The following is a 13,384-nucleotide window of genomic DNA, read 5'->3' as shown; positions in this document are numbered from 1 at the left end:
GGACAGTATTTAACTGCCTGTCTGAGTTTAGTCTCACCTGACCATGGTTTTGACTATCCACGGTCTTTGTCCGAGTGATGGGATGGCTTCATCCATCAGCGGATGGGTCTTGACAAAGTTGAGCATCTCATCAGGGAAAGAGTTGGAGGAATTAAACCTGGAACCTTGAACAGCACAGCCACCAGGTCTGGGGAAAACATGTTTCAGCACAAGTTAGATAGATGGAACAGGGGCAAAAAAGACACTCTTGTTTCTGACTACTTCCAGACCTTACTGATCATATAATTCCCTTTATAATTAAGCAGTCTAGACGACATGAGTGTCTCATATTCAGACGGATAACCCCTTTTCAACAACTCATTTAATTTAGTCAAAAGAAACTCAAATCTGAAACCTCGGCAAGTAATAGATAGTTGCAAGAGGTCAAGACAGGCCTTTAGATTATAAGAGAATTAGTCATATCCTTGTGAAAAATAGATTTCCTACCTATATGCAAGTTTTAGTTGACTGAACAACAATTCTACAGTATCTTCCTAGATTCTCCATTACTTGTATATTAAGTCTCCTTGTACCTTGAAAACTTTCCCAAAATGATTAGGTGCTGCAACTACATTAGCAGGACTGTTGTTTGCAATATTTGTTTTTCTCCTTGCTATGAAACTGCAACCTGCAAAAACACCTTTATAGGGCAGTACTGTAGCTGAACTTAATATAGGTAGTTCATAATGCACACTGTTTCTTCTCATAGTTCTCTAATAACAACCTGAACACAGGTGCATAAATTGATTACAGCTTGCACCTTGGCTTCGGGATGACTTCATCTGGGACAGGCGTCCAAATAGATTCTGCTGATTTCTGCTCCTTGAACCTCCCATCAAATACTGAAGCCAGCTGCTCCATGTCAAAGGCACACACTGCTGAACCCGGGATACTAGAGAGACAGACACAGAGGTAGATGTAGCCTGTTGATTGAAGAAAAACTTTCAACTGATACGAAATGACTGTCAGTCCTGTGTCAAGTGGGCTTTACTTTTCTCAGGCATGGGTGCAGAAAGAATAGGTGACGGAAAAAGGAAAGGTAGATAATACCTAGACTTAAAAATTGACAGTGAAACATGCAAAAGGAAAATAATGAAAGAAGTTAAAATATAGACAGCAAATTGTGAGCACAAGAAAGGGCAAGGCACCCAGCAAAGATGACAAATTGGATTTGGGCTGTTCATATTTTGACATTCAATGCTTGAACACAAAGGAAATTGTTACTGAGACGGAAAGAAAGACAGGATGAGATAGATACTACAAACTCTGTGGGCGAAGAATAGACATGTAGCGGATGCAATAGCTAGATTAGACCCATGAAAACATTCTGGCTGGAATTCCTGGAATATAAAACGAAATAGGAAATGAGTCACTGAATATTCTGTCCTTCACAAAGGGGGGAAGATTCTTGTAAAGGAAATGAACCCAACAACACCCTTGAGTGGAACGCCCAGTGCACCTTGGAGGCTGTTTAACTACTCATGAACCCTGCAACGGAGGACAAAACATCTGCCCCAAGAAGTGTCCATAGCCCACACACACACAGCTTACACATATTAAAGAAACACAGACACACTCACAGAAAGTTAGACCATCTTATTTGTGTTGTGTCTAAGGAAACAAAGCACTGCAGAGACTGAGGATGAGATAAGGAATGAGTTTTTAAAAAACATCCATGTTTCCTGCTCCCAGACTCAATTCTGTGCTGAATGAAACCTCATCAATGACTAATGGTGTGTGTTGTGTGAGAGCTATGACTAAGTGCTGATACCTTAGTGATACACACACATTGAAAAAACCTGAGAGGACTGAGTCACCTGCAACCTGCAGCTATATGTGAAGCCCACACAAACCCCACCTGTTTCTTTCTCTTTCTCTCTTAAGAAATAAACGTCAAACTGGTGATTTGAGGGGTTGTGCAGCCCACCCTCACGATCCTGTAAAGAGCTTTGCAGTGTTTCTGTTGAGTGCCCCTTTGAAAGCCACTGAAGGGTTTGTTTGGAAAGGCAGTGCCCGAAGGCTGGATTTTGGTGGCAGCGGGGAGCTGTTCCCTCCTGATGTGCCATTTGATCAGGTCATGCCGTCTTCCTCAGTACTTATCATTCATAGGCAGGGATGTGACTCAACCCCAGCCACTGTGGCAGAGCTGAAGGCCTATCTGTGGACGATACATTGTCTCTCTCTGGACCACAGGCACCAGATGTTATGTGTGACATGTCTGCCAGCTCTTCACTGTTGCCAGCTTGGCTTCCTTTCTGTACCTTTCTTTCACCCCTCCCCCTTATTCCCCCGGCTCTCTCTTTCTCTTTCTCTCTCTCTCGCAGCAGGTCACTGGGTTAACCCAGGCTCTGTGTCTAACAGAAGTAAGACTAAAAGGCCTCAGGCTCTCTCAAATTTGTTTTAATTATTCTCATTTTCACTTTGTAATAGTCTCTCCTCCTCTTGTTTCTTAGCATGTATTTCTTGTTTTTGGTACTCTGGTAGATGTCATTCTCTCTATCACCCTTCACATTTGAGACAAATTTTTTGTTTACTTTCAGATTTAGCTTGCCCCTTTCTCTCTTTCCATCGGAATTTGTCCTTCCTTCACTCTTTCCCCTTGACCGGGGTTGAGTGACAGGCCATCCAGGCCAAATTCACAGGGGGTTCGTTTGAGAGGTGCTGCTGCTGGATTTAAAGTAGTTCCTCATTGTTAACAAGCTCACTGACAGCCAGGAATAACACTGTCCTCACAGACACATGATGTCTTGTAGGAGTAGATGAAGAAGAGGAGAAGAAGGTGGGAGTCAGGTGAAGTTTCAGTATCTCAATGTCAGTCTTTCAATACAAGTTTTAAAATTTGCACACCCATTATAAATAAAAAGTAAAGACCTTGTGAAGTATTGAATTAATCAGTAATTTCTGATGAAATAATTAATTAAAAACTAATTGGACCAATTACAGCAGCTCATCCTTAGATATTTTTTTCTATTGTTGACTTGACTTAATTTGCACAAAACTTGAGCCAGAGGGGACTCAAATACACACAACCTTTTTTCTGCAAAATCAGATCCGAACAATTAGGCCACCATAATGGAATAAAGCATGACCTTGCTTAAAAGCCTGTCCTATCTGTGTGAATTTTAGTCTAATCAACTCACATTTAATTTCGTTTCAGTTGCATTTTAAGGAATAGTCCAATAGCTGCTGACAGTTAGATAAGAAGCTTGATTTATGAAGAAGATTATTATAGTTTGTTTGATCTTTACAAAACTAAAGTGCAAAACAAAATATTGCTGTTTTATGGGGGGATATGTGAAGGACTATTTCTTGGCTGTAAGCAATGGAGTCTTGTTTTCAACAAGAGGTTGCCAGGTAACCAGCTACAACAAATGCCAAAAACTAACTGTTTTTATCCTGTGAGCGATAAATAATTAGTATACTAATTTCCACAATATGAATAATCATTTACAATGCACAGAGTTTAAATCATATGACAGAAATGAAGGTATTTTTAACCAATCATATGGATAGCCCACTATTGATCTATCTCTCTGGTTTTTATAAAACATGGCACGAATATTTAACCTATGATCAAAACAATATATGGAACTCTTTAAACATACAATAGGCCATGATTATGAGATCCTTTGCCTCATGGACTTCAGGCCCTTTATCGTAATTTTTAATGTTACTATATCATCCTGATTCTTTCATTTATTCTGCTGCAAAACTCTACCTACATTGTGTCCCTGTGGGCATTATTTTGTTCCCAACTTGTCTTTTCCTGGCCCATGTGGACTAGCTAACACCTCTGTAACAACTTGGTATTTTCCCTGTGACATGGCGCTGCTGTCAATTACATGCAGTGTCCTTCCCCACATCCCTTTCTCTACAGTATCTCTCTCTAGCTAAATATGTATTCCTCTGCCTTCTCTGCTTGTGCAAAGCCTGGGGGGACTAGCTTGCACATCTGTGCATCCTCCCCTGTGTCGCACTTCTCCTGGCACTGTAAACCTGTTCTCCTCCTGCTCCTTGTCCTCCACATTTCCCCTCCTCAGCCATGTTTTCCCTGAGGGGTATCCTGCTCTAACCCTGTCACATGGGATCTTTATAACCAAAACCAAACAGGGCCTCCCACTTTCAGGATGCACCAGATTTACTTTTCTTTGCATGGGATGTTTTCCTTGCATTCCTGTGCAGCTCTATTAAGCCTAATGAGCCCACGTTAGTCTACTCCAGCAATAGACATTTTCAGCTGCCAAAATAATAGCTAAGAAATAACGAGACTTGTTTGTTTTCAGTACCAGTCCACTGCAGCACAATGACAGTTAGCCTTCCATTTGTCATCTTGCTGCTGTTCTTTCTCTTACCTGCTTATTTGAGTTGCTAAATAAAGCAGAAAATACTTTCTTCTCTCTTCTTCTCCCCAATCGTCTCATATTCTCATCCTTTTTTATTCAGCTCTCTTTTCAGTATATGATTTCTCCCTATGCCTCCTTGACCTCTTGAGCATCAGGAGTGTTGAGTGCAGGAGGTGCTCAGTAGGTAATCCAAACTCTTCTTTCATCCCTCATCGACAGGAAGGGCCTGGGGCTTCAGAGTATGATGCACAAAGGAAATGGATACTAGGGGCTATTTTACACTGTGGAAACAAAGACTGAACGATCCTAAAAATTGCAACTCTTCATGGAGTTGTGGCTATAAAATCATCCCGGGAGTATGTGGGCACAGGAGGAGATGAGTAACTTCAGTGTGTCCAGGGTTGACTATGGGAGAGCCCCGTAAAACTTGACTTTATCCTATATTCCCATACAGTTCCATATATACAGCAAGGGGTAAAATGGCACGAGAGGAGTTATTCTGCACTCCCAGGTCCTGCTTCATGCTGTTCTCACTGAATGCTGCCAGCCAATGCAATTTGTCTGGCAAGCACTTAGCCAGTGTGGTGCAGTGGGCCACAAGGGGCCAGTGGGAGTTTCGCAGCTCACCTCACATATTCTCCCTTTCTCTTTTTGTTCATTTTCATCCACCACACATCTCCTTATCCATCCATCTAAACCTCTGTCAATCTCTGACTTGGTTGGTAGTTATATAAAATAGGACCCAGTAACAGTTTACCCACACAGGAGTATGTGTGTATTCAGCTGTTTCTCCTCCATGGCATGTTGTAAATGCTGTTATCTGGGAACCATTGTCGGTGTGTTTGTGCACGTGCATGTTTGTGTTTGTGTATGTAAGTGTGTGTGTGTGTGTGTGTCTGTGTGTGTGTAAAGCATCCATCTGTCTCTGCAGGCAGCGTAGACCTTCCAACCACACAGATAAGATGCAGCTGATGAAACAGTTTTAGATCTCAGAGAGCGAGGGACACACATGTGCTCCATTATTGACCTTGAGTTTCTCATTCGTCTCTCTCCCTCTTGTTCGCCAACTCCCTCTTTATTGTCCTCTGTGTCTTCTCACCATTCGCATTTGCTTGCTTTGGTTCTCTTCTCGTCTTCCCCTGTTTGTTTCATGTCTTTTACTTGGAAGACGGGAGCTCATTGCTTTGACAGATATTCCTGCAATTAGCAAATGGCTTTATTTTAAATAAAGGATATGGTATTGTACTGGTGAACTGACAAATAATAGTTAAGCTGCTGGCTGCATTTAAGAGAGACACTGTATTGATTCTAGACCAGAGTCAAATAGCAAGCAGTCACAAGCATTTCTAAGTGTTTGCTTTAATGTGTCTGCACTACCAGACACAGTAAGTGGTATCAGGGCCATTCAGGTAGTGTAAAGGAAGTGGGCCATCACAGAAAAATACACTGAATGTATTTTAAAACTATATGATTTGAGGCAGTTAGACTGCAATAAACTCTAGCAAGACTCTTACAAAGGCATCCAGAGTATTTGTTTTGCTTTGGAACTTGGAGGATACATGAAGAATGTTCCCACATTATTAACTCAGTATCACATTTAGCATTTAGCTTTTTCCGTACATACCTTTAAAAAACCCTGCATCTAAGAATGTGTTTGTCTGTATCTTCAAACAAAGAATGATAAACAGATTACTCAACTGTATCAGGATAGGGACATGGAAATCAAGAAAACTCTTGTTTATTTGCACTGGAAACAAAGGGAATTAACTCATCCCACTGGCAGTTTTCTGACTTGTTTGAATGCCACACAAGAATGAGTGCCTTCATAGTGTATAGATACAATCCTATATTTGGTGCATCTGAATGATCAAAAGTATACTGTATGTCTAAAATAAATATTTTTGTCACATTCCCTTCTTCTTTCTGTTGTTCAGTTTCACTGGTTTGCTGTTTGTGTTGTCTTTGGCTCTGCAAATATCCTCAGTCTCCCATAATCCTCCATTTACAAGGCAGCTCCTCTCCTCTCCTCTCCTCTCCTCTCCTCTAACCTTTTTCCAATTTAATCTTGTCTTTCAACAAATCACCCTTTTGTCCTCAATGAAAGTGTTCAATGTGTCTTAAATTACTCTGTACCCCACAATCCTGACCTTTGCACCTCACACACAGCCTCTTTCATTTTCTCCAGAGCATTGCTCGCCTTGGCCTGTAAGGAAGCCTCGCTCTTTCTGACTTCTTGGGTGAAGGAACAAACTATGGTGGTTTGTGTAAGTGTGATTGTACGCTGAGTGTGTCTCCACAGGGAGGATGTCATGGTGGGTTTTTACATCTACATGTTTCTTAAACGATAATCTCAGTCTCAGTCTGCAGGACATGGATTGAAATCCTTCACTTTGACACAGTCACACATGCTCACACACACAACACACACACACACACACAAACACAAACACACACACACACACACACACACACACACACACACACACACACACACACACACACACACACACACACACACACACACACACACACACACACATAAACACAAATCAACTTTCATATTTAAAGGCAGACAGGTTGCATATTGATCAGTGTCTGCCCTTGTGGGTGCATTTCTTAGAGGGTAAGGCATATTTGTATGTGTTGTAGCTTGTTTACCAGTAAACATAAATGTGTCTATGCTATACCTGTTAGCTGGTGTGGAGAACACACCCAGGATGATGTCCCTGCCGTGCATCCTGATGACAGGGCTGGTGGAGTGCAGCAGATTAAAGTAGAAGTGTGAATCACCGGGAACGGAGCAGTTTAGGCGGGCTTTGAGGAACGACGTCCACTGCTTCTCCAGGACACGCTGAGATCCACCCTGATCCCGTTTACACACACGAGCCACACGTGACACCACCACCTATAAGTAGTTAGGCACAGAGAAGCAGATGCAGGCATAGAAAATAAATTTAACAGGCACATCATTGCCTACTGTACAAACACAACTCACATATATAACTCAAGTCATAAGCTGGGGAGATAGGAAACATTTCCAGAGCTTTGGGTTTCATCTTCAAAAAGGCATATTTGAAAGCTTTTTTTCCACTCTAGGTTGATCTGTAAGACTCATTTGCATGCTATTTGCAATGCGCGAACCCTGTTTTGACAGATCATTGTTTTATAATGGTAAATTTAATATCAATTATTCATGAAAATGTCATCTCGAAATTGCTTCTTTGAACATCCCCATCCACACAACGTTGGTGCTGTTTAAGGATCCATTTACTCTGCTCTCTGTAAACATGTCAAGCCAGAGACCTTGTGCAAGAACATCTCCCCAAATGTGAATTGCTGATTTATTAGAAAAATGAGTTTCCTGATGCTAATACTTTTTTCATAAAGATGCATCCCCAGCTCTGTTAGGGCACAAAAGACACAGAGTTGATATACAAAAAGGCATTTCTCAGGTTAATACAGACATGAGTTGTTTACTCAGTCCGTGATTTGTTGTATTAGATATACAGACAAACAAATATGAGGATGAAAGGTCAGTGTAGCTGTGGGACAATATTGACATTCAAATAATAGCTGCAGAGAAGATATTAGTCTGGCATCTCCTTTCATGGCCTTGCATTTTAAAGACACATTCACATATTCCTCAACAGTCCTTTTAAAAGACTCTCTGAATGGACCGGGACCAGCAGAGGACATGTTTTCATCACCTTTTCCAGGTAATTGAACTCCATGGCTATCTCTCTGAAGAAGAAGTAGATGTGAGGTCCCCACTCCACAGTGCTGACAAAATACGGCTCTGTATTGTGAGAAAGAAGATGTGAGAGGCAGAAGTATGGAGAGAAAAGGTGTAATGGAATATAGATGGACCATGCATCATTCACTCCCACGACACTGAGGTAACATTAGGGCAGTGAGAAAGAGGCACAGGCCATGCTTAATTTCATTACATGCTGAAAGGGGATTTCACACCAAACAATAAGCACATTATAGCCCCCTGACGTTTCCGAGAACTCGGTTTCACGCTATGCATTTTGGTGCTATTACACCCGGGACTGGCTACAACCTGTGTGTCTGATATTGTGTGTTTGTGTGTGTGTGTGTGTGTGTTACTGTCTCATTGTAGTTGTTTGTTTTGACTGTGCATGGTCCAGACTTAACTTTGACAGCTCCTTGTCCAGTAACCTGAACACAGATTTGTTAGGTTGCTGACTCAGCCCCTTGGCTACTGACACATGTATTGATCCTGCATGCTGCTAAGTGATGTGGACAAACACTCAACCCATCAGATGCTGAAAACAACATCAACACCAGAAATGATTCTGACAAAGACATACTTGAGACTATTGCACCCATGCACATACACTTCTTAAACACAAACATACACACCTTAACAAGCATAAAAAGCACACAAACACGCAGATGCACACACATCTGTCGGTACCTCTGAACCACTTGGAGTCGTGCTTGACGGTGCGCAGAGCAGGACTGTCCCCAAGGCTACGGTAGATAACCGCATCAATAGCCAGGAAGTCTGTCACTGTGGCTGTAAACAGATTCCCCTCTGACACAAACACACACACACACACGCACGCACGCACGCACACACACACACACACACACACACACACACACACACACACACACACATACACATATTAACACACAAGTGAGTTGGACAGGCTGACACAGAGCAGATGAATAAAACTAAAGAATCACAGTGGCACAGCATTGTTGAGCATATGTAGCATACTGTATTCAGGGACCGCAATGTCTCATTCAGTGAGGAGCAATGCTACTCCTCAATGATATTCACTGCTGCAATCACCAGAATCACAAAAGGAAATGTGTGATAGCACATAGTGTCACATCCCGCTGCGTGATCCACACAAGGGCGAGGAAGTGAGGATCCAAACAAAAGGTGTGCCATACCTGCAAACAGAGCTACGTTGGCGTGTTTGGGATCATAAGGGCATCTCGCCATCCCACTGACTGTGTCTCCTACCATCTCCAGAGTGTCTCCCTGTTAAGAAACACACATACACACATGTACACATGCACACATCAATCAGTAAACTCCAAACAATAAGAATGCATCCACAGAAGCATCATGAAAACAAGCCACAAGAGAATGGCAATTAGGGAGTGTTACCATAAGTGCAAACTAATGATTCACTGGTGGCAATTAGGCTGCAGCAACAACAAGAGAGTGACATATTCATGCATAAATAAAACAGACAAACACACACACACAAACAGACACATCAGGGTCCACACACCCAAACAAGTTTCCAACTCTCACAAACATGTATACACAGTAAAATCTCTGTATCTCTGCCTAACACACACACTTTCACAAACACACCCATACATACTTAAAAGGTAGCCACAAGCAAACTATTTCAACAACACAGTCTAATTCTCATCTATTCTAGGAAATGAAAAATTGAGGGTGTCATTTCATTAAAACACAGCTATAAATAAAACAGTAGTTAGCATCGCTAACTAGTCCCAAGAGAAACAGACAGCCTATCAGGCAGAGACAGGTGTGTTATACACTGTTGTTGTAAGTCATTAGTAGCTGACAGATAATGGTCCAGGTATGTTTCAGTGTCACACTGTTGCACTGTGTTTGAAATGTGAGAGACTGAAAATAACACTTATCTGAAAAAGCCTTTGATAATGAAAGCATTTTCCCCACCCTCTATCTCTCTCTCTCCCTCTCTCCAACTCCAACTGCGTTCATCCCTCATTTAATATTCCTGCAGAATGATGTGAAATCAGTCGAGCTGATGATTAATATTTATGTATAGTTTTCCTTCCACGAGTTTGAAATTGTAACTGTAATTGAGTGAGACAGGAATTCGGGAAGTGGAGCAAATTCAGCTGCATGGTGGAAGATTCAGGTGAGTTCTTGCAGAGTCTGACAAACATATTTTGTTTTTGACAGAGGGGAAAATATTTAGAGTGCACAGTGGCTAATTAGTTGAATCAAGCCAGTCGACACTTGTCGCGTAAACCCTGTTGACTCTTAAATTAAGCCCATTTTTTCTTCCAAATGGGGAAGTTGCTTTGCTTTCTTAACACAAGTAAAGAAACAAGTCAAATCTTCACCCTTACTCTCTGAATACCCGCCTCTTCCTCTTCTCACCTCTTTGTGTTCTTCTTGATTATCCGTCTCTGACTCTCAACGATAACAAGCTCGGCAGTCCACAAAGTTTAACCACTGAGAAATAACAACTGTTGTATCTTAGGAAAACAAGGCACTGGAACTGCCAGACAACAAGGATAAATAACTCCTGGGGAGGAAGTAAATGGTGCCTCGAGTGAAAACAAACAAGTGTTATCACACAGTAAATTTTCACCTGAACAGTCTATTAATTGTGTTTTGGAAGTGGGGACTCTCTTCTGGAAAAAGTAGATAAGCCATTAATCAATGACGTCAATAGACAGAATGCAAGGATGGACCACTTCCAGGATTTGAAAAGGTACAGCTGTAACACCAGTGTGTTTAGTCTTTACTTACAGTGTAGTTGGCACATAGTGGGTTGAAGGCGTTGGTCCCACACACAAACAGGCCTCCTTGTCTGCTGAGCAGCACCTTCATAAAATTTCGGCATTCATCCTGGAGAAAAAGAGAAAAATAGAGAGAGAGAGACCTTAATCATGCAGGAAATGTGCAACTGAAGAGAAGAAAGGCAAAATGAAGAACTGGGTTTTAGTTTTTGGAGACTGATTATCCAAACCGCTTGGTGAAATGAAGCTTTTCAGTTGCCTGATGTGTGGAATTATCACGCCATTAACGCTGTCAATCATATTGATACAGTCTGGATGCAGCCTGCAGAGACTTAAAGTGTCTACCCTCTTCACACATGCACACACACTCACACAGCCATTGATTGACAGACAGTAACCCAAACCAGCCTCAGGATTTTAAAACAAACAGCAAATTCAAGGCTAATTTTGCCACCATGAGGCTTCAAACTATACCAAACTAAATGACAAAATAAACCAGAGTCACAGTTCCCTTCTCCCGTGTTCGTTCTTTGAAAATAAAAGTCGTTTAAGAACCACATGACTTAGTAGCTGCTTGTGCCCCACAGTGTAAAATTGTAATAAATGTTGGTGTAGTGAAATGGAGAAAAATTACTTTCAAGTTAATCTCCTGCCTTAACAAAAGTGTAGCCTGTCAGTGTGATTGTAGTGGAAATTACTAAACATATGCAACCTCTGACATACACTTTACACGGCTGTGTTTATCACAGGGTTCTGCACCTACTGTACAGGACATTTTGTTATTTCTGTGGCCATATTTTTTTTACCTACTAGCTTTCCATATCATTAACACAGTGTGGCACAAGTTTATACAATGGAGATTAAAAGCAATTGAGTGAATATGGAGAAATGCAGGGGGACAAAGCTGTGGACAATTTGTATGTTAAAGAATTTGAGGTTGAGAGGTTTTGGGGCAGTGGTTCTAAACGGTTTTTTTTTGCATGTAACTCATTAAAATGAAGCAATATCGACTTCTCAGTATAGATTATGGCTTCAGTGTGGATATGACCGGTTCAACCAAAGATGGATTATTCCTCAGATTGTTTAATTTGAAGTATTTTTATGAGTGGACGAGATAAAAGTTTTCATAATCAATATTTCAATATTTCACAAACAAAAACTAAAATTGTAAGAAATTCACACACAAAAAAACCTTTTCTTTTCTTTTCTGACTCCTCAGATTGATCTTGGGACCCATTAGAGGATTAGTGACCCATGTGTTGGGAACCACTGTCTCTAGGACCAAAAGGTAACATGATAAAAAACAAACAAACAAACAAAAAAACCTGTCAACACAGATGTTTTTCCAAATGTATTCAACCTAAATTCCTATTATGACCTTTGACTTTTAAAGCCAAAAAGTAAACTGGTTTGCCTTTGCAGCAACGAGTCAGCCAGCTGTGTGTGTGTGTGTGTGTATGTGTGTGTGTGTGTGTGTGTGTGTGTGTGTGTGTGTGTGTGTGTGTGTGTGTGTGTGTGTGTGTGTGTGTGTGCGCAGAGTGAGTGGGTGATGTACAGTAGATCACTAGCGGACAGCAGCCAGAACCCCCCCCTCCCCCAGACTACTGGTGCCCCAGCCAGGATGGCACCAGCTCAGCCACACATACACACACACGGCAGATGGGGTCTACTTCAAGACCACTACTCACATTGATGTCATCGGAAACAGAAGTAGGACTGGAGCAGAAGTGGAGGTGGTGGTGATAGTGGGAATGTCAAATGATGTGTGTGTGTGTGTGTGCTTGTGTTTGTGTGTGTGTGTCTGAAGAGATCAGAGGGAAGCAGGGATATGAGACACTAGTGAGTGTTATTCCAGATGCTCCACCCTCCACCCTTCCACCTTCCCACTTCATTCCCTGCAGGGTTCTCATTTTTCAACAGCAAAAGAACAGGAAAGAAGGAAGTAATTTCATGTGTGAGTGTACTGTGTGTGTGTGTGTGTGTGTGTGTGTGTGTGTGTGTGTGTGTGTGTGTGTGTGTGTGTGTGTGTGTGTGTGTGTGTGTGTGTGCGTGCATGCGTGCATGTTGGGTGTGTGTGTAGTGTCAAGTGTGAGGTGTAAATTTCAAATGCTGCAGCCCTATTTGACAAATTGAGGAGTGACAGCGACAGTACATGTGTATGTGTGTGTCACTCCCCCCCACATACAGCATGTGTTCCTGTGTGTCTAGTGCGTATATCTGTGTGTGTGTGTGTGTGTGTGTGTAAGTGTGTGTATGTGTGTGTGTATGTGTGTATCTGCATATCACAGCACAGATGCATGCTCGTGTGTGAGAATCATTTGCATGCTGTTTGTCGGTGGGGTTGCAGTCTGTCAGCTCGGTCAGAGCTGTAATCACAAAGCCAGATGAAGCTCTCTTAATAACAGCCCAGTCCCATTGCCAGCGTCTCAGAGAGGGGCGTAAATACTTAGAAGAACCAAACCACTGCACAAATGTGGGCATTTGGCAGT

The 13,384-nt window shown here is 41.9% G+C and overlaps 1 protein-coding gene across 1 annotated transcript in view; it reads right to left on the bottom strand.

Moving 5' to 3' along the window:
* Window positions 1–13,384, bottom strand: part of sema6bb (sema domain, transmembrane domain (TM), and cytoplasmic domain, (semaphorin) 6Bb) — a 123,344-nt gene that overhangs the window by 38,345 nt on the left and 71,615 nt on the right. The window contains exons 6-12 of the mRNA XM_062424349.1: window positions 10,906–11,004; window positions 9,312–9,402; window positions 8,824–8,943; window positions 8,090–8,178; window positions 7,070–7,287; window positions 800–931; window positions 38–187 (exon numbers count right to left, since the gene is read on the bottom strand). Of these exons, the coding sequence (XP_062280333.1) occupies window positions 38–187; window positions 800–931; window positions 7,070–7,287; window positions 8,090–8,178; window positions 8,824–8,943; window positions 9,312–9,402; window positions 10,906–11,004 (899 nt within the window). The remainder of the gene's footprint in view (window positions 1–37; window positions 188–799; window positions 932–7,069; window positions 7,288–8,089; window positions 8,179–8,823; window positions 8,944–9,311; window positions 9,403–10,905; window positions 11,005–13,384) is intronic.

The sequence above is a fragment of the Scomber scombrus genome, chromosome 8 (assembly GCF_963691925.1).
Source record: "Scomber scombrus chromosome 8, fScoSco1.1, whole genome shotgun sequence".
Taxonomy (NCBI): Eukaryota; Metazoa; Chordata; class Actinopteri; order Scombriformes; family Scombridae; genus Scomber; species Scomber scombrus.
This window is presented reverse-complemented; position numbering and strand designations above follow the sequence as displayed.